The 24,852-nt window shown below is 39.3% G+C and overlaps 6 protein-coding genes across 11 annotated transcripts; 2 read left to right on the forward strand and 4 right to left on the reverse strand.

The window, feature by feature from the left end:
- Positions 1-289: 289 nt before the first annotated feature.
- Positions 290-1,594, reverse strand: noxred1 (NADP-dependent oxidoreductase domain containing 1). Its single transcript, XM_055148155.1, is given in 7 exon segments — positions 290-425; positions 508-840; positions 910-1,085; positions 1,174-1,280; positions 1,283-1,345; positions 1,434-1,501; positions 1,503-1,594. Coding segments are annotated over 7 exon segments (966 nt in total). The 5' UTR covers positions 1,586-1,594.
- Positions 1,595-1,655: 61 nt separating this feature from the next.
- On the reverse strand, positions 1,656-14,474 carry LOC110155632 (autophagy-related protein 2 homolog B). 4 transcript variants are annotated; one of them, XM_055148151.1, is made up of 44 exons: positions 14,356-14,408; positions 13,946-14,047; positions 13,511-13,867; positions 13,269-13,431; positions 13,036-13,188; positions 12,823-12,925; positions 12,552-12,714; positions 12,303-12,482; positions 12,117-12,213; positions 11,874-12,038; positions 11,649-11,800; positions 11,471-11,582; positions 11,119-11,362; positions 10,870-11,032; positions 10,667-10,759; positions 10,391-10,579; positions 10,044-10,317; positions 9,852-9,960; positions 9,576-9,777; positions 8,544-8,686; positions 8,304-8,461; positions 8,027-8,202; positions 7,805-7,952; positions 7,529-7,731; positions 7,344-7,424; positions 7,155-7,261; positions 6,965-7,057; positions 6,807-6,877; positions 6,647-6,723; positions 6,390-6,569; positions 6,134-6,266; positions 5,092-5,291; positions 4,786-5,012; positions 4,582-4,699; positions 4,308-4,499; positions 4,133-4,234; positions 3,973-4,051; positions 3,705-3,897; positions 3,563-3,632; positions 3,410-3,492; positions 3,214-3,335; positions 2,921-3,075; positions 2,699-2,848; positions 1,656-2,632 (listed from the first exon to the last, which is right to left on the reverse strand). In XM_055148151.1, the coding sequence occupies exons 3-44, from the start codon at positions 13,670-13,672 to the stop codon at positions 2,402-2,404; spliced, it is 6,216 nt and encodes a 2,071-aa protein (XP_055004126.1). In that variant the 5' UTR covers positions 13,673-13,867; positions 13,946-14,047; positions 14,356-14,408; the 3' UTR covers positions 1,656-2,401. The 4 variants fall into 4 exon arrangements, with proteins under 4 accessions (XP_055004126.1, XP_055004123.1, XP_055004125.1 ...); XM_055148148.1 differs by lacking the exon at positions 13,946-14,047 and having other exon boundaries at positions 14,356-14,474; XM_055148150.1 differs by lacking the exon at positions 13,946-14,047 and having other exon boundaries at positions 14,360-14,458.
- A 136-nt stretch (positions 14,475-14,610) lies between these two features.
- On the forward strand, positions 14,611-15,790 carry gskip (gsk3b interacting protein). Its single transcript, XM_020919772.2, has 3 exons — positions 14,611-14,902; positions 15,071-15,321; positions 15,395-15,790. Exons 2-3 carry the CDS (start codon positions 15,079-15,081, stop codon positions 15,551-15,553), a joined length of 402 nt encoding a protein of 133 aa, XP_020775431.1. The 5' UTR covers positions 14,611-14,902; positions 15,071-15,078; the 3' UTR covers positions 15,554-15,790.
- A 118-nt stretch (positions 15,791-15,908) lies between these two features.
- On the reverse strand, positions 15,909-17,506 carry LOC110155634 (NPC intracellular cholesterol transporter 2). 2 transcript variants are annotated; one of them, XM_020919771.2, is made up of 5 exons: positions 17,347-17,506; positions 17,046-17,149; positions 16,664-16,777; positions 16,406-16,578; positions 15,909-16,306 (listed from the first exon to the last, which is right to left on the reverse strand). In XM_020919771.2, the coding sequence occupies exons 2-5, from the start codon at positions 17,125-17,127 to the stop codon at positions 16,220-16,222; spliced, it is 456 nt and encodes a 151-aa protein (XP_020775430.1). In that variant the 5' UTR covers positions 17,128-17,149; positions 17,347-17,506; the 3' UTR covers positions 15,909-16,219. The 2 variants fall into 2 exon arrangements, with proteins under 2 accessions (XP_020775430.1, XP_055004129.1); XM_055148154.1 differs by lacking the exon at positions 17,347-17,506 and adding an exon at positions 17,245-17,301.
- A 67-nt stretch (positions 17,507-17,573) lies between these two features.
- On the forward strand, positions 17,574-19,176 carry isca2 (iron-sulfur cluster assembly 2). Its single transcript, XM_020919769.2, has 4 exons — positions 17,574-18,104; positions 18,283-18,445; positions 18,531-18,646; positions 18,728-19,176. The coding sequence occupies exons 1-4, from the start codon at positions 17,974-17,976 to the stop codon at positions 18,900-18,902; spliced, it is 585 nt and encodes a 194-aa protein (XP_020775428.2). The 5' UTR covers positions 17,574-17,973; the 3' UTR covers positions 18,903-19,176.
- Positions 19,177-19,275: 99 nt separating this feature from the next.
- LOC129407368 (echinoderm microtubule-associated protein-like 5) lies at positions 19,276-24,846 on the reverse strand. 2 transcript variants are annotated; one of them, XM_055148153.1, is made up of 15 exons: positions 24,572-24,846; positions 24,369-24,498; positions 24,203-24,297; positions 23,992-24,012; positions 23,651-23,824; positions 23,303-23,511; positions 23,002-23,159; positions 22,746-22,860; positions 22,472-22,660; positions 21,868-22,040; positions 21,626-21,788; positions 21,415-21,518; positions 21,172-21,325; positions 20,380-20,480; positions 19,276-20,314 (listed from the first exon to the last, which is right to left on the reverse strand). In XM_055148153.1, the coding sequence occupies exons 4-15, from the start codon at positions 23,996-23,998 to the stop codon at positions 20,278-20,280; spliced, it is 1,584 nt and encodes a 527-aa protein (XP_055004128.1). In that variant the 5' UTR covers positions 23,999-24,012; positions 24,203-24,297; positions 24,369-24,498; positions 24,572-24,846; the 3' UTR covers positions 19,276-20,277. The 2 variants fall into 2 exon arrangements, with proteins under 2 accessions (XP_055004128.1, XP_055004127.1); XM_055148152.1 differs by having other exon boundaries at positions 24,199-24,297.
- Positions 24,847-24,852: the final 6 nt, after the last annotated feature.

A 24,852-nucleotide genomic window follows, 5' to 3' on the forward strand; every position in this document is an offset into this window, starting at 1 on the left:
TTTTTCATACTTCCGTATTTTGTCGAGTGTTGACGAAAATGCACGAATCTTAAGACCCTGCGGAGCGATCATTTCCTTATAGGGACATATTTCCGTGCAGGGAAAACATAAAATAATATCAATTTAAAAAAAAAAAATATAGATAATTAAAATATGAAAGTTAAATACAGAAAAAATATCCACATTAGGACAATTGAAATTTGAACACGACATGTGGACTTTTTAAAAATGTATTTATTACGAATATACAGACACAACTGCTGACCATTGCAGTGAACAGCGTTTAGTCTTAATGAGATGATGGCTCCAGGAGTGCAGTATACAGTGTACAAATATATTCCTGTGTGGATTTACTGTTCACAAAAAAGCAGTAAAATGGAGTATTATTTGTCAGAGCATCATTGAGAGCGATCCATGGAAAAGCCCTTTGAAGAGAGAGAGAGAGAAAAAAATGCAAATAACACACCTGTTACTAACGAAATTAGACTTGTAGAACATTACACTTACTCATCTGCAGATAGGCCAGAAGCAGGAGAGACATTATTTGCACCCAAGGACAGTTTGTCTTGAAAAAGGTGGTTTATCACATATAGAGTTTTTTCATACTCCAAATGAACACATGTGCAAATATTCACCAGGCAATACAGCACGGCACACACCCACTTCAAACCAAGAGATGGGCTCTGACTTCTGTTCAGTGGACAGGACCATTTTATGAGTAATGGGTCTTTTAAAGCGCTCTTCAGATGAGTGTAAGTCATCCACACAGCTGGAATGTCACAGGCAGCTATATTATGCTGTGACTTCAGAACAAAGTTATGTCCCAGAAGCTGAACTAATCTAAAAAGAAAAATAAGTGTGTTGAACAGTGTTGGATCAGAACAAAAGCAAGTGAGAGCTGCAGACTACGTGGAGATAGGAACAGCAGAGGAGAAACAGTACGCAAGTGTGTGAGTGCACTGGTGGGGGCTCAGGTCTGCACACACTCTGGGCAGCTGAGAGGGCAGGCAGCACAAGAACAAGACATGTGCCCACAGCGCCATGCGGCCATTGTCAAAGAAACATTTGACCCCCGGTGCAACATGCTCTGAAATTATAGACAAATGCTAAACAGAGAGCCAGCCATCTTTTATTATACATATTGTTAGTTTGTGAGTGCAGAGAGGTTACTACATTATTACCTGTAAACTCTGGTCTTCTAATAGACACCTTAATGTTAGATTCTGTGATTTTTGTCTTGTCCAGAATAGAAAGGAGCAACTGTTTTCCCAGGTGACCATCCCTACTATCCCCACACGCAGCTCCCCTGATAACAAGCTGCTTGTGTTTGCACAGTGATTTTGAGCTGCATCTCTGAAATGGTCGCATAGTTTACGTCAGTTATGAGCTCCACCTTACACGAACATGGATCTATTAAAATAACCCTAGCCTACCTGAGTGCAGAAGTTGCAGAAGAAAAACAGCGTGTGCGCATCCGCAGAATGTGAACGCAAAAGAGCGCACGGAGATGAATTAATTCTCTCTCGCCTTCACACAACCTGCTCTCAAAGCCAAGACTATTAAGATTTTTGGTCAAGTCAGACATGTCCCAAAGCAATGTTGTAAAAAGATGTAAAAAGTTAGCCTGACTCCGTTGTCATGACAACACAGACAACTTCCGCAAATGTTCTTTTATTTCCCTTTCATGCTTTCAATACGAAGTCATAAGTTAATGTGCAGTACGGTCAAAGAATAGTTCTTGTACATAAATTAAAAAGAAAATAAGATGACACTTCATATCACAATGGTCTACTATTTAAGACTTAAAACAAAGACAATTAGAAATATAACCATAAATAAAAAAAAAATAAAATAAAAAAAAAATAGCAGCATTGATTAAACAACTAGTAGAACCTAAAACAATGGTTGGAAATGTTGCAGGAATATTTTCATTGTTTCACTAGAAAACGGTTGAATCACTGTACATCCTTTTACATACTTACTGAGGACTTAGTCTACACATTATGACATATAGTTCACTATTGAAGTAATCACAACACAAGTATTAGAGGTAACCCTATAAGAAATAAACACACTGTTGCTCAAAAGAGAGGCAAAACAACAAAGTGGCTTCTGTCAACACAATTTCAATACCAGTAGGCTACAAAAAAAGACTATTCCAGTTTCAAGCAGTTGTGCTGCATGGAAATATTCATACATTTTAGGATCATTCATTTACATTTGAACAATTCTGATAACATGAAGGCACTGTGATGGGACAATAAAGCAAGCATTACAATATATTACAATGTACAAAAGTGCGACAAGATGAACTATATCTTATGTACACCATCGTAGATGTAATTTTAATGTAAAACAAATCCCACTTGACCAGTTGCTATATCTGTAATGGCAAATCCATTTACTCTTCTCCCTGTCTCCACTTCTGTGATTCCTCTTGGCGGGCATCTGGGTGAATTTGGTTTCTCATCCCATCCAGGACATTAGAAGTGGCTTCAGTAGCCATAATAAGAGGCTTGACCACAGCTGGAGGCAGCTGCCTCAGAACTCCGCCCACTGCCCCCGTCATGCCGCGCTGCTCATGCTCTCGAGTAGCAGTGTCAAAGATGGTCAGGGCTGTGTCTGTGATGCCCTAAACATAAGCACAACAAGCATTATAACTTTGTTCATTTACATATTGCAGTTAATGTGAACATACCTCCTTTACTACTGTATAGGCTTTAGCTACTCCTTCTCTCAGATCCACTGGCTGATGGGCCAGTCCGTAATGGGAGAACCGTTTGATTTTCTTTGTGTCTCGTTCATCAGGTACCGGAGACACAAGGTCATAAGCCGTCTCTGCTGCTGCCTACATTAGAGGTCAGATCATTAGCAATATTGTCAGAGAAATTCTACTTTTAAAAGTACTTTTTTGCATTACCTGAATTGTGCGCACCATCCTATTGGTGAGCTCCAGGGCAGCCATAGCAGTGGACGTCCCAAAGGAAGCAGTTCCTCGCTGGAACCCACGAACTATTCGCCCATCCTTCCTGTACTGTTCAATAGGAAGCCACACCAAATCCCTGAATCCCTGCACTAAAATATAAGCAGAAGGTTTAACATCATTAGATTGAACACAAAACAAAATACATTATTACAATTGTTAGTATGGCATCCATGTTATGATAAATAAAATCTCAATAAAAGAACATAAAGTTGTACTGTTAAACTCACCTAACTGTACTAAAGAGTGTATCGGTCCTACACCACCCAGCAAGCCCGGGAGCTGGTTCTTCTTTATGTCATTTAGCCACTCATTCATTGCATAAGAAAAAAGCTTATCCACTCCCAATAACCTGAAAAAGAATCCTGCATCATAATATTTGTTGACATTTTACAATATGTTTAAAATTCATATAAGAAAGAATACCCTTGTCTGTAGCAAAGCCGCCTCAGTTTTAATTCAGAGCAATTCAGTTGTGTGAGTCCAATAATGATTCCTGCAAATGTTCCCTGAAATGATGGAAAAAATATTCATGACCCTTATTCATACTTGGCTAGAGACGGTTGACAGGTTGTGTACCTGCTCCATCGCAACATGCTTCCCGTGGTAATCCAGACGAATGGGAACTTCTGAGGTAAATCGAAACTCTCTGCGAAAAAAGGCAAACAGTTTAAATAAGAAGAAAAAGCAGAAACTCCTCAGTGGCTGACTAAATGAATACCTGAAGAAGATTGGCTGGTCGGTGAAGTTAAGTGCAGATCCCTCATTCTCACTGGCCTCATCTAAAGAAAAACCGTTGTGGCTCAAACGTCTCTGAGCAGGGACAGAGATGATTGGTGCAGGGTCTTGACCGCTATGCTTTGAGAAAGAGCAGGAGATCTCTGGTGCAGATACTTTTGTAGACATACTGGGAGCTTTAAAAAGGAAATATTATTAAAACCCTTTGGCCAAAAAGTTGGTTTGTTCAGAATGAATAGCTCTAAATTTACCTTCTTGGGCGGGTGGAGAGAAAAACTCGACTTCTGCAGCAAGACTAGTGAAGAAGTCTTTCAGGAAGAACAGTGCATCCTTGAAACAAATATGGCATTGTTACACTTAAATTATTTAGTAAACTGTATTTGCACATTTAAGTCACCCACATGCTTTTACCTGATCAATATTGAGACGTAGAGGCATTAGAGAAACGCGCAGGCAGCATTCTTGTGGGGCCTGACCTGATTCTGGACACATGTGGAGAGCCTTCACAGTCAACTGGGAGACAAAACAGAACAGTGAGACAACGGTTTTAAAACTAGAGCAGCAGAAAGCACGTCAATGTATTCACCATATTAGAATGAGCTTTCCTGGGCATCTCTTTGCTCGAATACAAATACAGAAACTTGTTCATTTGTGAGGTGGCCAGTCGGTCTCGGATTTCCAAGTCCTGAACAGCGAACACTTGCCGAGACACTGGCTGGTCTGATGCTGTGCCAGGAGCCTCTTGGGAGTGTGGGTAAACCTCATGCTGAAATCTGACCTGATATATTGATAAATAAACAGTTATAGTATAGTGGGTTTCAAAGAATGATTTGAAGACACATAAAAAGTTTAAAATATACTTTGCTGAGCTGGATCTCCATCAGGACATCTGGATTCCTCCCTTTACCACCTCCGGTCTTTCCTGGACACTTTGGCTGCCGTATAGGAGTTTGGGATGGGGAACAATGAGGTGTTGCACTAGAAACAAACCAAAGAAACAAAGCAATAATGGGACCATAAACCATACACGTACATTTATTAGTAACAGAAGTTCTTTTGCTTACCCGCGACTTCTTACAGGAGATGCTGGGAAAGCAGGATTTCCAAAGTCTTTCCCACCGTACAGATGCCATACAATGGAGATCTCTCGGATTAGGTAGCGCACTTCTGGTATGGGAAAATTCAAGCTTCCTCGACTCGCACTGCTCTCCAGTGGCTGACTGAAGTGATCGTCCTTGATTTCCACAGGCTCTGAGGAAAGCTTCTTTACTATTGGCTCCTGGTCACGATCCTGTGCACCACACACAGCCAGTACAGCTCATGTTATTTTCAACTCATTATGATTTTTGGCCACAACAAAGAGTACGGACCTCTCCTCTAGAACCAGGGGTGTCCAGGATGCAAAAGTCATCAGTCTCCTGGGCCAGATTTGGAACAGGGGTAATAAGAGGTGAATGTAGCATGGGGTAGGTGGGACTTGAATCCTGGTTGGAACATCCACTCTCATCTGGGAATAGGAATAAGTCGGACTGGGGAGCTTCATGCTGGCAGCTCTTCTCCTCATGTGTGCCTGACAAAGAATGACAGAATTAAGATGAATGTTGTAACCTGGCAGAAAGCAGACTGACAAAAGAAGGCCTCTTAAGATAAGTTCTAGAGTTTATCAATATGGGGCAGCTCCCCACCGAAAACAAATTTATAACGTGATTTTGATACTAAGACTACGTTTATATGATGACGATTTGAACAGAAGACATAACAGTGGCGTTGCATCTTCACTTTTTATTCCGTGTTTAGATGAGCCTTTTCGGAAGGAAATCATACGAGTGCATACAGTGACGCAAAAGTGTGTGGAATTCGATTGGGTATGCACGCCAGGCGGCTCGGTGGTGACACTAGGTGGTGATGTATGTGACGTAAACGTGTACGTGGCGTGCGCAGATCTGACCAGAGTTTTGCATCTTGGGCAGTGTAGATGGAAACGCTACGGCAGAGCATATTCAGCTTTTTCATTCTGGAGGGCAGTCTGAGATTTTTGCATTTGTAAGCCCAAAAAAACGCTGTCACCGTCTAAACAAATGTCACTTCCGATAAAATATTTTGTCATTTTTACCCGCAAGCGTTTTTCATGTAAACAGGCCCTAAGGAAAAGACTCTACTGGGTTGCATAAGTCAATGATTATTAAAAACACACACTTTCATATGATTGAATTAAAAAAACAAACACCCACCCCCCCCAAAAAAAAAACTCGTATTTATGTATACATACGTCTGTGGCTCATAAGGTCTAATTTTGTCCTATTTGTTGTTTGTTTTTTTTACAATATCAACTTCAAATGGGTATGGAGTCTGTGAACTCGCAAAGTGGGAATACTCTACCCTGGCTAATGGCGTCTTGATATCAATACTCACCATTCTGTTGAACTGCTTGTGTCTGCTGGCTATCAGTTTCTTCCATGGCTTCACTCATTAGATCTTGGAGAATTTGTTGTTCATTGTCAGCAAGCAAAGGCATTGGAACAGAGCTTTGTGAGGGAAACTCAGCCTGTATAAAAATGTTAAGGCAAGTAAAAAAAAAGTGTTCAAATACAAAAAAAAGATCTTTAATAATTAGTGTTAAATACATCTACTTTTACTTTTGAAAGCTTTTATGTTAGCTAAGACTAACCTTTGCCTTTTGAGCAGTGCTTTGTTTGGAGCTTTGTTTGCTCTCGTGTTCGGGTGGAGGGACCAGGTCTCCGTAGCTTGCCACATACTGGATGAGATTCATGAGAGCAGCACAGGAGTCTGAACATGTTCGGATGTGGATGATGTCACTGGAACAGCGCAGCTCAAATTTGGGCTCAGACTAAAAAACAGGAGACATTTGGAAGCTTTATCTGTTGAATTATTAGTAGTTAATATTGCATCAATATTCATTCATACCAATTTTCCATCCACTCCTGGTTTTACAGCTGTAATTCTCAGCTCTAGCGTTCCCATGTCTACTACCTGTACGTAATCTATGACAAAGAGACAAGAACAGTATATTATATGCATTATTAGAGGTCCCAAATTACATATTTAAAATTAAGGACACACATACCACGTGCAAGATTGACTGAGACTGCATTATTTTTATCTGAGAGAAACAAAGCGGTTTCATCCAGTAAAATCCTAGAAATAGAGCAATATACTAGTTAACACAATGTGCATTAAATTACCCTAATACTAACATTCTTCAATCTTAAATGTAACAGGTACCTGAGAGTAGATGAGGAATGATCTAGTGAGACACTGCTGGATATGCTGAAGGTTTCTACAAAAACCAGTGATCTCAAAGGCAAGTAAAGCGGCCTATTCAGAAATAAAGGATATTATTAAACTAAGCAACAAACATAACAATTCATTATGTATATTTTTTTTATAAATATAGATTGTGGTGAATTTAAACCTGTAGTCAAGAGAACAGCTCCATAAGTGCAGATGCAAAGTGGTAGCAGAAGCAGGAGGTGCATATCCCAACACAGGCTCATCCGAAATGTTGAGAAAGTCCACTATCTGTTCCATTTCAGGTAAAAAGTTTAGTTTATCCTTGTACTGTTAAGCAACTGAATGGTATTTCAGAAAAAAATGTCTATACCTGGTCATACCAGCCCAGACCAGAGGCAACGACCCTGTGCTGCAGTGTGGCACCCCTTACACCAACAGCAACCAGAAACTCCTGTACAATTAAGTAGATCAATTATGTATGAAATAATTATATCAACTAGAACAATTTATCTAAAATGTAGAAAGGATTACAAATGTGTATATTTTGTAGCTTACCTTAACATTACGCTCTACATTTTGCGAGGACACTTTAACAGCAACAGAGACCATGCTGCGAGCCTCGAGCCCGATGCCCTCTGAGGGTGTGGGGGTCCTTTCAGGAGAGGTCTCTGATTGGTAAATAGTTGGTTCTAGCCAGTGAGGATGTGTTTTGCAAGGCAGTTTAAGGTCTGAACCAGGTGTGCTTCCATCGACAAGTCCTGAAAACATTTATTATAAGTATTAATGACTCTACATAGGCCATGTGGGTCGTGGAAGTATGATTTCATCTACCTTGGTGATACATGCAAATGTTACTTGTGTGAAAGCAAATGTAGTGATGGTCTTTAAAGCCTTCATACTGTGTAACACTAAAAAGCACAGCATTTTTTATCTCCAACCAGAATTCCCCATGCTTGTTCTTCAATACAGCCTTGTCTTTCTGTAAAGGAGACACAGATTCTAATATCTACAAACATTTTTGTATATTTTGCTTTCTATATAGGATCAAAGTACCTTGGCATCAGTGTGAAGAGACACCAAGCCATGATTCACAGTCAGGATGACAGAGAACAAGCTCTGAGAAGTCTTACTTGGCACTTTGGTTTTTTTCTTTTTACGAGACCTGAGGCCAAAATCTGAGTCGGGGGAGTAGTAATGCATGTTGTCTTCATCTGAGGCACTGGACTCGTCTGCAGATATGACGATCAAAAATCAGAAAGCACAAAGCCAGAAACAGTAAAATGTATAGTGTACTCTAACAGCTCGTATAAATACAGGGGGAATCTTGTACCTTCTAGGCCTGTGGTGCGGAACTGACTAAAGCTGTCTTTGGAGTAGGTGTTGATCAGCTGACTGGCAACAGAGAGTCCAACTCCATAAGGCATAGACTCCACTGTTTCCACTGGAGAAGGGGCTGTGGGCTCCCACAACAGCAGATCATTGTTAATTCTAGAACAACAAAAAGCCATTATACATCATTTATTTTCAACTGCACATCCACCCATTACATACAACTGAAATCACTGCATACCTGTTGTGTAATTTTTCATAAAATTCTTTGTTGGGAAGAGCTAACTGAACATTGGGAAAGCTTAGTTCAAGAATGAACCGGGAGTTGTTCATGGTTTTTTCTTGAAAGTCTGTCATCTCAGCCACATCACCCGGTATAACCATCTGCAAACATGAACATCTTTTAAAAAATGACTAAATTATTATTTCAACTTAGCTAGCCTATGTAAAGCTCTGCGTGCAGAATTTTGCATAAATGCCCATTTAAATCCATCAACTGGGGTCATCTTTAGCTCTGCATGCAAATGCATGCACCTGCACAAAGCACGTTCCACCATCCAAAAGCATCACACTCTGAATATCACTTGATATTTTTAGTTCTGTCAACCAATAAAAAAAATACTGATAATATTCACATTATTGATTATTTAATTATTTCACAAGTGGATATAATTTAAATCTAGGCATTATAATCCATAATAAATTTGTGTGGTGGTCACATTTCAGATAAATATACATAACCAAACAATAAGTTTGGTGTTTAGAGTTTTCTTTTGAGGTTCTTTTATTTTGTTTCAGCAGGGAAAACTCTCCACTGTCCTCCGATTCACCTTCATAACTTTCTTACAGTGATACATTTTCAGTTTTTTTGTTAATCCCATGAGTTAAAGGTCTACTACGTAACTATACTAGTGGACTGTATGTGTATAACTAATTTTACTTATTGTCTTTCATGGAAGTTCCACAGTATAGCATTAACACTATCTACCCTTTTCCATAGCCACAGATACCTTGGAAAACATGCACTCGCACTGTGAGCATAGACAACTCTGTACGGATATGACCAGTAGCTTGTCTGAAGGAGTCACATGCTGTCTAAATGGCGATAGATACATTTATTGCCATACAGTGGAACATTCCAGGTGAAGCAACATCTCCATGGACAAGCAGGTGGCAGACCCTCCTCCAGAAAAGTTACATAGTGCACCTTCAACATGTTAACAGCCCTTATTAATACACTGTATCAACACATTTCTAAACAACCCTTCCTTACCTCTTCATTCTCATACATAACTCTACGGGAAGAAAAGGGGGATGGTTCTGGTTTCCCAAAGTCACAGACATCTTTAAGGGAATGAGCTGCCCCTTCCTCCTCCTCCTCTTCAAGGGAATGGTCTTCAGCTCCTTCATCATCCTCAACTGTGACTCTTTCAAGAATAGAGTGCACCGCTGTAGGGTTCATCTTCAGCACAATCCTGGTTAAAGAAAAGAAACTATGCGAAAAACATCTCACAAGAGAAACTGTTTTAAAGCAGAGAAATGAACAAACCTGGGCCAATCAAATTTAACACTTGTCGATGTGGTCAGGTCACCATCCATAGTGTTTGACACCCTCAGAAAATGTGTAGCTGGCTGTTCCTGTTCTTCCTGAAATTTACCTAAAGAGACATTATGATTATGTTATGAATGTAGGATCTATTTTCATTCAGATTATTTTTATAAACCAACAACAAAGTAAGACCTGTAAGCTCTCTGAAGGTAAGCTCCATCTTTGTTTGGTCTGGAGAGCTGCCCCCCTTAAACTCAGTTTTCATTTCAAAGTCCTCCATCTCCAGGTGAAGTATTTCTTTTTGCAAAGACTTCTTAAACCAAGGCCCCCTCTCTTGATCCGAGCGTAAATCAGGAATGGGAAAGCGCACTGCGAGGCCTAGGACTGGGGCGGTGACAGTCAGAGACACATGACAGTTTGCAGGTGTCTGACTCTCATCAAGGAAAACTTCTGTAAAGGCTTTGTGCTGTGGAATGATTAGATATTATAGGAATATGTCAAACCGGTGCTTAAATTAGTTCAACACCCGATGTCCTTACCAAGCTAACATGCTTATTATATGATGTGTACATGTGTGAAGCCATCACTTCTGTGGTGGTCAGTTTCTGAGGCTGCAGTAAGGAGTTCAGACGATCCACAATGCTGATGTCCAGTTCAGAGTGTGCATGGCCTAGCTCAACCTGGATGTCAGCTTTTCTGGGGATGGTACTAAGACGCACTTGGCCTCCCTGCACAAACAAAAAACATAAAAATATACAAAATAACAGAAAATGAGGAAGTGTGTCATGTTTTTGGTTTAGGGTGAAGGCTTTTACTTGTGGGCCTCTGCGTTCCGCCAGTTTGTACAGCAGGTGGAGGCAGGTGGTGAGCTGCGCCTCAGCATCGGCTGGGGTGTCAAATGTCAGGAGCTGCGTGGCAGAGTGTGGCAGACAAATCAGAAAAAAACACAGTTTAATTTCATTCACTCTGTATGTAAATATGCAGAGTTTGACTAACACAGAGTATTTGTCAGACAAACCTCAGTATATTGAATGCCTCTTTGTAAACCACTATGGCCAGCCTCACAAGGGAAAAGACACTCCAATAGCTCCATTTGACTGAGGGAAACATCAGTGCTATATGTGTGCAAATTAGAGCCTTGATAATGTTCATAATTTATCTTCAAACCATGACTCACCAACCTGCATACATTAGCATAATTAGTATAGGTCAGAATATCTGATTAATCACAAGTGCATGTAATGTCAGAGTAGTCTTGTATTCTCACCTGAGGTGGTCATGTGGACAAGCATTATTAAACACAGCTCGAGTCTGAAAGAAAGATACATGGTGAGGCTGGTCTTGTTCAACCGTACTAAAAAAGTGTGCTGCTATTGGACCAAGAGGACAAGGAGCTGCATCTGGTGATGGCAGTGGATCAATGTGGAGGACTGCAACCGCCAGACTACTCAGTGTTAGCTTTAGCACCAGCTCAGGCCTCGACTCATCACCACAGGCTTTAGAAGGATGAGCTAAACAGAGAAGATGAACACTATTAAAATAATTTTATGAGTTAAGACAATTTAATGAATAGCAATATGTCATTCATATTTTTTTCTTTCATTGGCTCTAATACCTACAGGTTTGTCTGGGTAACTTCTGTGAAATGTGCGAGTCTCTTGATTGGACAGGAGTTTCACTGGTTGCCTTCTCTTTTTGTCGTGGTACATCCATGTAGTCATCCCAGGAGACCTTGTAACATACAAAACTATGTTATTAAATATTTGTTATTAAGTTTGCTGTGTTGGTGGAACGTACGGTGGCATTGCCAGAAGGGGATTCTCTAGAAGAAGCAGAGTAGTTGCTATTGAGAGACAAGTCCAAGTCGACAGTAGGTGGTTCACCCAGAGGAGGAAGGGAGGATAAACTGTGAGACATGTCCATGTCAGCCATGGAGAAGAACACATCATCTGTACAAAGACAGTCAATTAAACTCAACAGTTAGAATAACATCAGTATGATTAAATTAGGTGTAAGACAAACCTCGACTGGACACTGTTTTGGTAGTCTGGCTCTCAAACAGTTCATGATCTGTTCCAGGTGCAATGGTGTCTTTCTTTAGACAACGATTAAGTTCCATATGAAGTCGGTATTCATCCTCCTGTTGAATAGGCCGGTTCTTTCTGTCCTTAGCCCATTCTTGAGAAACTTCCAATAAATGAAGAGTGAGGACGAGAATGCTGATTTAAATCTCACATAGCAATATAATTATTAACTTAAACTCACCTCGGCCAGAAAATGTTCCAAACATGTCAAGAAGAAGATGCACTTGTTGTGGTGACAAAAGTAAAATAAGTGTGCTGATATCTCCAACTACATGCAGCTGGAAAAGTACATGTTGAAATAATGACATACAGTAAGTAGACTTATAGAATAATAATAGAATTTTGCAATCGTTTTCATGTTGTTTACCTTGGCTCCGGGCATAGCAGGATTATTTTTCAGAGTGAGAGACAGCTCAAGTTTACCCCCAAGTCGGCCTACTTGGACTGGTTCAAAATATGTTGCAGAGGATATGGGCTCTGTAAACTGCGGGTGAGGCTCACATATTATTCTAGGATTCCAGCTTGGGGACAACTTTGGCTCAGTTTCCTAGCAACATTTAAAGTAAAATTAATAATGTTTATGTATATTTACATTTTTTACAATTACAACACTCACCGCGGGAGTGGGTGAAGATTTACAACCCCCGCGAGACAAATCAGAGAATTCATCCCAAAATATTGTGAGGCCCTCCATCTGAAGCTTTTTGTGTGCAAATGTAGTTGGTTGATGTACATTGACACTTGAACTCTCATCATCACTTTCATCAAAGTAAACAATCCTTCATTTCAAAATAAGAGCATAAACAGAATACTCAAAGGTTACATCAATAGAATAATTATTTAAAGGCAGTATTATTTCACTTTAACTTGTTTTAACTTGAACTCACTTGTTGATCCTTAATTCAAGTGCAATTCCAGTTTTTGAATTTTCTGGAATGTGTTCTAGTCTAAGAACAGTATTTAAAAATGTCATTTTTACTCTTCTTAGAACTGTAAGAGGAAAATAATGAAAAGGTTATTACATTTTAATTATTACATTTACATAATAATTACATTAAAATAACAAGCTAACATGAACACACATAATGCTAAAGAAATACCTGTCTCTATTGTTTCAGCAAATTTTTCAAGGCCTTCAAATGGTTGGAAACTCTCCCCAATGTCATCTGTGAGTTTCTGACTCAAACATTCTTTGGCAAGTTGCATACTACTTGTCATAAAACTGGACCAGTTCATAGGTTCTACACCAGATGCTGAATAAGACATATCCTTTATAAGCCAAATAACAAAAATGACATATTAAATATTAAAGTGAAATATAGTTTATTCTTACCAACTCTAGGTCGGGGTCTGAAAACCAACTCTAAACCTTTCACTTCAAGGGCACAGTTTTCCTGAAGAAGGGCTGCCCAAGGGACAGTTAGAGAGATGGTCTGAATGAAGCCCGTAATTACCTCAAAGGGGGCATCTGCAGTTTCCAGAAGGTCATTCAGTGACTTGGGAAAAACAAAAAATGCATTAGATACATACATACCCATGTATCTAATAGCACTTGAACAAGTGATAGATACATACCCACGTATCTAATGGCACTTGAGCAAGTGTCCCAGTGCCCTGGTAAAGGTCTAAGCTTAGTTGATCCAAACTTAGTTTCTCCTGCAGAAAATTCCCCAGGTACCGATGGAGGAGGTACCTGCATGCTCGCTTTTTGATGGACTCAGAAAATGGCCAAGGCATCTTAATTAAATGATTACAATTTGCTGAAAATGTTAAAAATATCAGTGTTTTCCATTAGGTTGTTACTTGCTGCTATTGTTATGTCATCCTGATGATCTAAAAACGACAAAAGATGTAGTGTATTGCAGAATAAGGAAGGATGTGGTGGCACTCAGGTGTATGCCAAGGACTTGATCTGACTCCAGTTTGCTGCACCTATAAAATAAAACGCATGCGACATGGTTTGTGGTTAATTCCACGTAAGGACGATCAATCCGTTTGATTTACACGCACGTTTTAATGTGGTCCTGTGCTGAATATTTCAAACCGACAAAGTCAAGGCAAAAATCATATCGCCCACTGTGACATACTGGATTGGGTTGTCGACTCTCTTCTCTAGAATAAAAAAAAATCCTTGACGTCCAGCCACTGGTGTTTCAACAATGACACCATTATTCTGTTAACTAGCCGGTTAGCATGTTTATGGCTACCAACTTGACCGCAAAAGCTTGCATCCCAGCTAAGAGAAGCTAATATTACTACAAAGAGAGATGCTTGCTAGCTCACGGATTGCCGAACCACAGTGTTTAACTAGTTACAATTTATAAAGGATGAGAAGAATACAAGTCTATAAATCATATAACTGTGGCAGCTGAGTCAGATAAGTCATAAAGTGAACAGTTAGCGAATGAATTCAGCTTTACCTACTGAGTGAGTTGTTTACAAACACTTTCATGACTCCGCACTGTCACTACCCAATTCGGACCGTCCCATGTCCTGCGCATGCGCCACTCAGCCTGTCATCTTTTCTACGGCAATCTACGTGTGACAATTTTAGTTGTAAGAGTTATTGTGATGCAAGCGAAAGTAACTGTCTTTACTTTGCGCTGCTTTGACAGCAACGTTCGGCCATAAATTACCGCCACAGAGTTAATAACGTTTACAAATAAAATTTCTATACACATTTCTTGACTTGCCAAATTCGAGTCACCCCCGCCCCTCTTTTGTTATGGGTGTTGTCGGTTACGTCACAATATGGCGGACTGTCTCAGTTTTAGAGGAATTCGCTTTTTATTTCTTACAGTTTCCAGTCGATAATTACTCATCATAACAGCATTCCTTGGTTGTTTTCCCTCAAGTTATATCTGGCATCTACTTGATCATCGGTTTGTGGATCGTTTTATTTCACAGTGTGTCCATCACAGAGCAGCCCAGGACTGGAACTTTCTACCAAACCCGAGGCTGTAACAGGTAAAATGATTTGTTGGGTTATTGTTATGTGTAAATTTGAGTTCTGAGTTTGTGCTGTCTGAGCTTGTTTAGTATATTTAAAAAACATTCTCATAAACAGGTTGTAGGAACACAAAAACGTGTATTTGCAGAATGTATAAACAATTTTTCAACCATGTACTATTTCAGCTCAAGAGATGGAGGTTGACTGTCAGCCAGAAGAGACTCTTGTTTCCTCAAGTGATGAAGATTGTATTGATCTTGGAGGAGTCAAGGACATGAGATTAGAAGCAGAAGCCATTGTCAATGATGTCCTGTTTGCCGTAGCACAAATGCATGTGTCACACTGTCTCAACTGTGCATTAGATGTGGCCTACATTAATGTTGAAACAAAGGAGAGAAACCAGTACTGTCTGGAGCTGACTGAAGCAGGACTTCGGGTAAGATGTTTTTTGAAAGGGTCTAATTTTATGATTGTTCTAAAATGTCACTGATGTGTTTTATATTCCACAGGTGGTTGGCTATGCCTTTGACCAAGTTAATGAGGATGTAAACACTCAGTATCATGAGACAGTTTACTCACTTTTAGACTCCCTGAGTCCGGGCTACAGAGAGGCTTTTGGAAATGCTCTGCTTCAGCGACTGGAGAGGCTAAAACAAAATGGACGATAAAAGGACAAAGCTGACAATGAAAAAAAAAAAAGATTGTATCACATCTGATTATATTTCAGTATCTAAACCATTGTGAAATTAACTACAATATTCATTCACCATTAACTTGTTAATTTCAGCACATATTGAAAATGACCACTCTGAATTCTTTTAAATTAGATTTTTCATTACATGGCATCTTGGAAGCACATTCCTCTTTCAGAGACCACTTTTACAAATAAACACTTTCCCACCTTCGACCTTTGTTTAGTGGTCCAATAAAGGTTCAAACCTTTAAATCTGCTGATGTTGCCTTTTCTATTACACAGAATAGAATTAAAGTTAAACTCCATTTGTCCAGGAACAAAAGATGAGATTTGGGAGAATTTAAATCACTTTATTAATTATTAATATAGATCTACACAATTTAGTACAATGTCAATAAGAAATTTTCATGAAAACAAAAAGGTACATTGTGTACTTTCCGACTACACAGCAGCCATCAAGCTAGGAATGTGACATCATTGACATGTTATTAGTGAGAAGCCATATCAAAAGATATCTGATTTCTTTTCTAAAGAATAACAGTTAAGTCAGAAACATTTTAAAATATGCAGTTATAAAATGCAATCGTAAGAAAAAATTGATGTGATTCTCAGTACTATTTAGTTCGCCGACGTTAACACTTCAGCTCACAATTTCAACAGGAAACTTAATGCAGAACAAATCTTTGCTACCATCATCTTTCAGTTCCCACTCAACCACCAACTTGAGCTAAATAGGGTAGAAAAAGGGGAACAAGGTATTTAGTACAGAAGACTGTCCAAGTGTGAAACATAAGTTCCAAAAGATAAATTATTCCACAGTACTTACACATGGATATTCTGTCTTCACTGGCAATGTGGTTACATAGTTATAGAATTTCTGCATTTCAATAGGGCAGTTAATGCCAGACTGGCAACCATCGCTGACTGGAATAGGAAAAGGAACAGGTACTCCAGCAATAACACCGTGCACCACAGCTGTGCTCTTCAGGGTCTCCACATCTGTAAAACCCAATAAATATCACATTAAAAAAGGTACTTTAACCACACTGAGCTGATCACAATACAAAATATTAAGGCCACTTACTACTAAGGAAGGTTACATTGACGCTGTAGTTTTCTCCTTTTTTAAGTTTGCATGGATTTGGGTGATCAAGGCAGGGGGTTATGTTCACTGTGGAAACTTTTCCAGTAGAAGAACCTTAAATGAAAAAAAAAAAAAAAAAAAAGACAAAACATCACATTAGTCACAGGCAGAATACATGAACTGAAAGTCTGATGGTGATTATGTTGTGTTATGTTCACTTCTCCCCATTGTAGGGGCTTTCGGGTGCGTTAAAAATAATAATAATATATATATATTTTTTTTCTTTTAAATCACACTTTAGTGGTTTGTGAGGGAGTCCACCTTTACAATACTCTATACGTCCAGAGTGATAAGAGTGTTAAGGTATGCCAGGTATGCTCACCGCAGTCTTTGAAATTGACTTCCTCGGCCCAGGTGAACCCAATCACAGAAAATAGAAGGAACAAAGTCTTCCAAGAATCCATGTCGTCTTATTTAATCGTCACACTAAAAGGCAAAAGACACCAGAGAGGGTTATGTCAAATCCCTTGGTATATGACGGTGGGATTGTATGTCGTTCTTCAAAAACATCAGAAAGTTACCAAAAATGATCACGTTTATTAGAAGTCATTGACACAGAATTCTGATCTGAAAAGGCAACATAATTTTCTTATCATGATAAATGGCAATACATCGAAACTGACCTGTAGCTAAGGAACGCAGTTGTCGTAGTACCGAAAGAATACAGACCAGTCCGCCGCCCAGATCGTTTTAGTTCCTTGTGTTGCTGTGTCTCTGTCCCATACAAGATCCACGCTCTGGCCGCAACTCATTTCTCTTTCCTCGCTTCCTTCTCCTTGATTCTGCACGAAATGGGTGAGGAAGTCCCGCCCACAGAGGAGACACAACGATGAGAGAGGATATAAACTCCTCACTGATACCACTAAAGTTTGATTATTTTTCTGATATCTGCCTCCTCATGTTTACTCTCCTTCCTTCTGTTTCTTTCTTTGGGACACCACTTAAGATGATACACTTGATTGACAGCTGAAAAATGGAGGAATCAAGGAGAAGGAAGCGAGGAAAGAGAAATGAGACGCGGCCACAATCACGAGATCGGTTTCTTTCTTTGGCATTTCCGCCCTGATTTTTGTCTGCCAGGAATTTTTATGTTTACCTTCGGCATTAATGGACAAATCGAAACCACATTAAGGCACACTATTAAATTGTAGAATATAGAGACAGTCTATATAGGTGCGTTATTTTTATTTATTAGAAAAAACAAAGTAGATCGTTTTAATGTTGAGTCATGATTGGCACTAGGTTAACGAATGAGAAAATTGAATTGTACCGAGTGGGCGTTTAGTTTTGCAGAGGGTGGAGTCATTTATTTGTTGGAGATGTCATCTATGAGAAGAGTTATGTCAGCTGTGGCAAAGTCAAAAGCGTTAAGCCTTTTTAGGTAAGAATATGCGTAAATTATTGACCAAAAAAGTGAATGTATGTAAAAACCATAAATAGTCTTAGAAGCATATGCATTGGTTTTGTTTAGCATTAGTTTGCCAGTTTTAGCTAACAGACCTGCTAGCATCTGCTGCTCCGTGTGTGTTTACATGCATATTACCACTCCTGTTCTGCAGGGCATCGACTCTTATGAACATAAAGGTGAACCAACCATCAGTATGCGCCCAGTCACGTTATATTTTGGGATTTCAACGGTTCAACAGTGCGTCAGTTCAGGGAAGGCCAGATGTGTCGGATCCTCCCAAGGACAAAATACATCTAACCGAGTCCTGTGTGAAAGTCTGTACTACAACAACAACAACATATGACTCTATTGCACCATGCAATTTGCATGTATTCACTTTATTGGACTGTTGTTTTGCAGAGACTGGGGGAGATCATGGAGAAGGGTGAATACCTCAGAATACACGTAGAAGGAGGTGGATGCTCTGGCTTTCAGTACAAGTTTTCTGTTGACAGGAATAAGAATGAAGATGACCGGTATAGTAGTCACATTTTCTATTTTCATTTTGTATTTATGTATATTGTATTACAAACACTTTTACATTTGATTTGTTGCAGAGTATTTGAACAAGAAGGTGTGGGTGTAATTGTAGACCTGGAAAGCCTGGACTATGTCAAAGGATCCACATTGGACTTCAGTGAAGAGTTGATCCGCTCTTCTTTCCAAGTGTTAAAGAATCCCCAGGCTGACCATGGCTGTTCCTGTGGAAGTTCTTTTTCTGTCAAACTATGATTATAAATCTATACACAACATTCATTACTGACTTCTGCCAAATGACATCCCACTTAGTGAGTTGTACATCATTACTTTGTATTTATAGTTACAGTTCAAGAGTTTGAGTTAATTCAGTCCTCAAAGCTTTCCTTTGTAAATAACGTGTAATTAAATACTTTATTTTTTTGCTGCACTATTGTTTTAATTTATTTTATTTTAATTATACAAATTATCTTGTATGAAGAGTTATGTAAATGCCTAAAACATTAAACAAAAAAATATTTTCCAAGTATTTTGTGTTTTACATTATAAAATTATAATGCAATAATTACTTAACACCAAAAGTTTATTTTTACATTTTTTAATAAAATGGAATATAAGAAATGGCTCACAAAAATATCCAAAAAGAATATGTACAAATGATATTTACAGTGGTGTAATGTAAATCAAAATATGCAGCAACATTTTAGTATTCATACGTTACATGTTTTGCACTTGTTATATATTTTCTTTGATAAAACATTCCATTTATGTGTATCATATAATTTATTACACAAAACACATTTACACAATTAGTATTGAAAATAATTACACATTTTATCATAAAATTGCAACAATATAACATAGCAGCACACTGAAAGTGACAGGTCTGCACCAGTTGTGCAGCTGCTCTTTGTTTTGTTTTTTAATGAGGATCACGGTTAGGACAGATTGTCTTTTAGTAAGCCATGCACACTCGTTTACCACCTACATCTTCAACCACATGTACACAGGTTAACAAGGGAACACTGCAGAGGAAGGCTTGAGGTCAACCAGTCAATAGCACAATCACATACACAAATCAAAAACAAAAACCCACTAGGGCTAACACAGTGACCAGGTCCAGTGTACAGTGCATAGTATGCTTTGGCATGCTGACATCCAGAATATAACAGTGGATGTTACATTCAGGAGGAAGGCCACAGGATTTAGAATGAACATAAACACAAACATATGTAATAAAAAGTACAAAAAGATGCCAACCCTCACAAGATTTAAGGCTAGTTGCGTTTGCTACATGATAAAAATGGCAATGTCAGTATGTAGTGAATAGGCATATAAACCACAACTGCCTTATGAAAATCTGATTCTAAAACTTAACTCTGAAATGGTTCACATACAGTTCAGTATTAGGGGTGTTTTTGTGAGTGAGTGAGTGATTAAACAAATGGGCTGATGAAATAAGTAAACAAATGAAATCTTGCACAAATGCATGCACCTAATTTTGAGGCAGTAAGTCATTACACCATTTTCTGCATTAGTCAGCAGCCAGTCCTTTCCTTTTGCCCTTTCACATACAGGACTCATCATGACAGCTTGTGAACTGTGACGCAGGATGTTCCTCTGTGTGGTTTTAATGAGGAGTGTGCACACATCTCCACACAAAAAGACTAAAAAAAGGGGAAATGGAACAATGTGTGGTTAGGCATCAAGTATATGTAAACATGTGCTTTACCTTCTATCATCTCCACCAGCGCTGACGACAAAATGATCTCCGTTTGTGAAACGTACATTTGTCAAGTGAGCAGAATGCCCCAAGAAACGCTTGTGTTTAGCCTAACAACAAAAATGTAGAAAATAACACAGAAATAAAATAGTTAGAAACAATAGTTAATTCATTGTGCAAGCACTGTTACAGTTTCACAAAGTCAAACAATGGTTTGTTCTCAATGACTGGATGCAGCAACAGAGCGCAAATCCATAGGCACCCTGGATAGTGCTCACCTAATTATGGTTCTCAAAGCTTAACAATAACATCAACATTTGACTTATAAGTGACATACCATTTAAAAAGTAGGCCTGTATTCTTACTGATTCACACATACAAATTTTACTCATTCTGAGTATGGGCAAGCAATGCCTCATGTGAAAGGAATTCACTCATCAAGCAGCAAAGGCTGCACTAGCATTGATCAATGACTGGCTCTAGGTGCTGGGATTTAGGTAGTAAATATTCAGACTAGAAAGAGGCATTTTAGATTGAAACCAACTGGATTTAGGTGCAACCCAACAGAGAGACTCACATTTGTCTCTTTTTTCTGACTGGATAATCAGTGATAATTAGAGTTTGAGGACTATAACACTAAATGAAAACATCAACAACGTTGCCATTGATGTCTTTATCCTTAAGAAAAGGTCAATATTACAACTGTACATGAGTAAAATCTATATTTGATTTGAACATTTTAATCTTGTATCTGTAATTAGAACATTTGTACATATAATAATGAGTATGAATAATACTTACAAACTTCTCTGGGCATGGAAAGTCAAACAGCTTCACCATTCCAAAGTCATCACCTGTCACAATGTTAAGGCCTGAGTGTGACACACAGGCACATGTTACATCTGCTTTGTCAGTGTTTCTGGACCAGATTCCAACAACCTCATCACCAAGGACGCTACAAATAACAAAAAACATACATATTCACAAAAGCTTCAGAGTGTGTTCATCATAAATGTGTCATTCCCTTGTAGGAATAAAAAATACCTTGTCCAGGTGGCCCAAGTAATTCTGTCAATTTGTGTCTGTTCTGTGATCTGTTTTCCAGATGGTACTTCATACACCAGTCGTTTGTAAGCACCAGTGGATATCTTTGGGTCACAAGAAACCACAGCTTAGAATGTGTTTGCATTACATCTGTATTATTGTAACAAAAAGTCCAAACAAATCCAAACTTGCACGATAGACAATTGTATACCTGAATGTATAAGCTGTCAGCAGAGAAGTCCATCTGCATGACAAAACTGGGGATGTCCCTGCAGCAGTTTATGCGGTTCAGTTGTGGGCCCAGAGACAGGTCATAGAAATCCACTGCACTCTCATTGGAACCCACCGCCAAGTAACGCGAATTGGGACTGAACCTACGGTATTCAAAAAGCACACGCATTGTTATTTTACTTGTTTAACGTTACTTTAATTCTGGAAAATAAAGTTCCTCACCTGATATCCTGGATTGGGGAACGTCTGTCCCTTTTCTTGCCCCATATTTTGAGCGATGCAACAAGCAAGATTATGAACTCTCCATTCTTCATCCCAATGGCCACCATGTCTCCCTCGGGACTATAGCTGATGGTGTGTGCAGGATGGCCAAGGTTGACCTTATTCAGCATTTTCTGTTTCCACACAAAAACATACAGATCTATGAGAATGATTTATTTTTCAACTGTCAGAGCCAAAGTGTATGGAGTCTGGCTGGCCTGCAGGTGGTGCCCTTGAATTATGCCTGTTAGCCCTCAGGCCAGGTATAAAGGTGTGTTGTCTGATGATGTAATTAGGTGTGCGACCCAGTAGGGGCCAATGTTTTTTTTTGACCATTCATTTTAAATGGAGATTTGTTTGTTTAATGTCCCTTCTTATGGAAATAAAGTGATATTTTATCTACAGCTCATGGACTCATAGACTTCTGTTAAGAATAGTATTTAGACACAATTTACCATTTAGAGCGCATCAGCCACCGTTGTTTGTGCACATCTCAGTAGCAGAGGTTCAGTTTGGCCACTACAGCAATTTTAAAGGAATAAATTCTTTAACTGAGCATACTGACCTTCTCTGGGATGTCCCACAGACGAACAGTCCCATCTTCTGCAGCAGACAGAAAAACATCTCTAGAAGGATGTGTTCCAAGTCCCCAAATGGGACCGTCCATGTGGCCATTCACCAAGATGTTACAAGCAGCATTTTTCTCACCAACTTCAATAATCTCTGCATTTCTTGTTCCCACAAGAATTTTACCCTATATACACATGTCAAATCAATTGTAGTAATAATGTAAGCATGTATAATTATGATGATGATCGAGAGTGTAATGAATGCTGTACCTTTCCTCTGCACACAGATCGGACACAGTCTATGATCTGTCCCGTCTCCAAACGAAAGGCTCGGCAGCGTTTCAGCTCCTGGTCCCACAGCTTCAGTGCACCTCCTTCTTTTGACCTGCACAGGAAACAGTTCATTAGCCAGATATGACTCAAATCTAATGCGTACTTACAGACCAGACAATGAGGTTACTCTATAAATAAGATGCTTGATCATACAATAAGTCAGCCAATTAAAATGGCACAGTGAATCACTTACGGTCTTTCTTTGCCTCCGGTGACGATGAGGCCATCTCTAAGGGTCGTGTACATGGTGAACACTGGGCCTGTATGAGCTTTGGCCACTATTCTGACTAAAATGTGTTCCTTCCACACACACACATCTCCACTTATGGTACCTGTAAATGTCAAGTTGTTCTGAAAAGAAAAGAAATTCGCACTAATCTAGTGGCCTAAGACAGCAGAGCAAGCGATGCAGCAATACACAGCATATTGAAGCAGACAATCAACACTATTAAAAAATATCTTTGAAGAATAATCTTAAAATGTAAGTCACTTACAGCCCCAAATGCCACAGAAAGCATGGTCTGCATTCGTGCATCCTCTATTGAACTCAGCACCCCTTTCTTGCTGAGCAAAGCTCGCCCCGCCAATGTCCAGAAGCGCACATGCTTGATGCCCACAGACACAAAATGTGTGTCTGAGTCCGGGCGAAACTCAGCCACAAAAATCCTCTGGGTATGACCAATGTGGCTGGCAACTTTGGCACCTTAAAAACAAAGACTTTTGTTAGCATTTTGTCCAAAGCAGTCCAAAGTGTATGTGAATGATTTATGTGTATGTGTATGTGTATGTGTGTGTGTATGTGTGTGTGTATGTGTATGTGTGGATGTTAGATGCAGGTGTACCTTCCTGCCACTTCCAGATGGTGACAGTGTGCTCAGGATCCAGGCCCACAGACAATAGGAGCTTTCCTGTAGCACTAAAACTGACAGAGCACACCCCGCCCGAGTGGTAACAGCGCAGTACTGACAGTGTCTGCTTGCTCATAGCGTCCCACACATGGATGGAGGGAGACGTGGCTGTGGAAGTAATTGCAATGGGTGAATGTCAACAGACTTAAAGATAGTCAAAGATAAAGCATTTCTTACAAATATAGTGGTTGACCACAAGATGGCAGCAACTTAAACAGACGTGTTTCATTTACACTGTGCTGTCTTTCTTTAAGCAAAAAAAGGTTATGTCTTACCTGACATGTCACCAGTATCTCCTAGGAAAGATAAAAGAATATTTATGAACTCTCAGATTATCTTTGATTAAAGTATTATTATTTTTATATTAAAGGCATTAAAATACTGTAAGTAAATCAGTAAGATTTGTGCCAGATGAGCTGCTATTATGAAGAAAGTGCACAGTCCAGATAAAAACATAGGAGGTGAGCTTCTCACAAACATACCTACTTGGCCAGTTGCCACCACATTGGGGAATTTAGGATGCTGATTGATTGTCAGGCACAAAATGTCATCACTGTGTTCAACATAAAAACTTTGGCAAGCTGTAGAAAAACAGAAGGTTTAATAATAATATGGATATAAAAGTATGAGTGCCTGTCTGAGCTCTACTCACATGTTGTCAGGTTGAGGACAATGCCAACAGATGCTGTGTGGTAGATGATATCCGCCCCATCGTTTAGGTAGTGCACATTATTGCGGCAATCGTTACCACGGTAACCAAATACCAGCTCCAGCACCAAGTCCTGTTTAAAGTAAAAACAGGCATAAAATGACAAAGTAAAAGCTAAATACTAAATGGCTTGGTGTGCTCTATACCTCAATAGGCCTTTTCTTTTTGCCCACGTTGTTTGTCTGTAGCTTCTCTGGTTGTGGAAGCGCTCTGCTAACAGGAGGCCTGAAATGGACAGTTGGGCTGAGAAACAGACAGATGCCAAGCACACCAGTAACAATCGAGTTAATTAATTCTATGGGGATTATTCACATTCAGATTTTGAGCTATTCGTCTACTTGATGGTGCACAATGTAACTATGTAAAGGGTCAGCCACTTTCTTGTCTCCATGTAGATGTTATGGCTTTACCTAGATAGAATGCACCA

Source organism: Boleophthalmus pectinirostris, unplaced genomic scaffold (genome assembly GCF_026225935.1).
Source record: "Boleophthalmus pectinirostris isolate CB_2022bp ecotype Guang Dong unplaced genomic scaffold, ASM2622593v1 HiC_scaffold_966, whole genome shotgun sequence".
NCBI lineage: Eukaryota > Metazoa > Chordata > Actinopteri > Gobiiformes > Gobiidae > Boleophthalmus > Boleophthalmus pectinirostris.

Coding starts and splice junctions, on each gene's coding strand:
- LOC110155632 (XM_055148148.1), bottom strand. CDS start 13,672: ATGCCTTGGCCATTTTCTGAGTCCATCAAAAAGCGAGCATGCAGGTAC. Junction 12,926..13,035: donor TGCTGAAACAATAGAGACAG/GTATTTCTTTAG, acceptor TTCCTCTTACAG/TTCTAAGAAGAGTAAAAATG. Junction 3,493..3,562: donor AGCATGTTGCGATGGAGCAG/GTACACAACCTG, acceptor CCATCATTTCAG/GGAACATTTGCAGGAATCAT.
- gskip (XM_020919772.2), top strand. CDS start 15,079: ATGGAGGTTGACTGTCAGCCAGAAGAGACTCTTGTTTCCTCAAGTGAT. Junction 15,322..15,394: donor TGACTGAAGCAGGACTTCGG/GTAAGATGTTTT, acceptor TATATTCCACAG/GTGGTTGGCTATGCCTTTGA.
- LOC110155634 (XM_020919771.2), bottom strand. CDS start 17,127: ATGGATTCTTGGAAGACTTTGTTCCTTCTATTTTCTGTGATTGGGTTC. Junction 16,778..17,045: donor AGTCAATTTCAAAGACTGCG/GTGAGCATACCT, acceptor TTTTCATTTAAG/GTTCTTCTACTGGAAAAGTT. Junction 16,307..16,405: donor TGAAGACAGAATATCCATGT/GTAAGTACTGTG, acceptor TACCCTATTTAG/CTCAAGTTGGTGGTTGAGTG.
- isca2 (XM_020919769.2), top strand. CDS start 17,974: ATGAGAAAATTGAATTGTACCGAGTGGGCGTTTAGTTTTGCAGAGGGT. Junction 18,446..18,530: donor TAACCGAGTCCTGTGTGAAA/GTCTGTACTACA, acceptor GTTGTTTTGCAG/AGACTGGGGGAGATCATGGA. Junction 18,647..18,727: donor AATAAGAATGAAGATGACCG/GTATAGTAGTCA, acceptor GATTTGTTGCAG/AGTATTTGAACAAGAAGGTG.
- LOC129407368 (XM_055148153.1), bottom strand. Junction 22,861..23,001: donor ACCGGAGGCAAAGAAAGACC/GTAAGTGATTCA, acceptor TTTCCTGTGCAG/GTCAAAAGAAGGAGGTGCAC. Junction 22,661..22,745: donor GATCTGTGTGCAGAGGAAAG/GTACAGCATTCA, acceptor ATGTGTATATAG/GGTAAAATTCTTGTGGGAAC.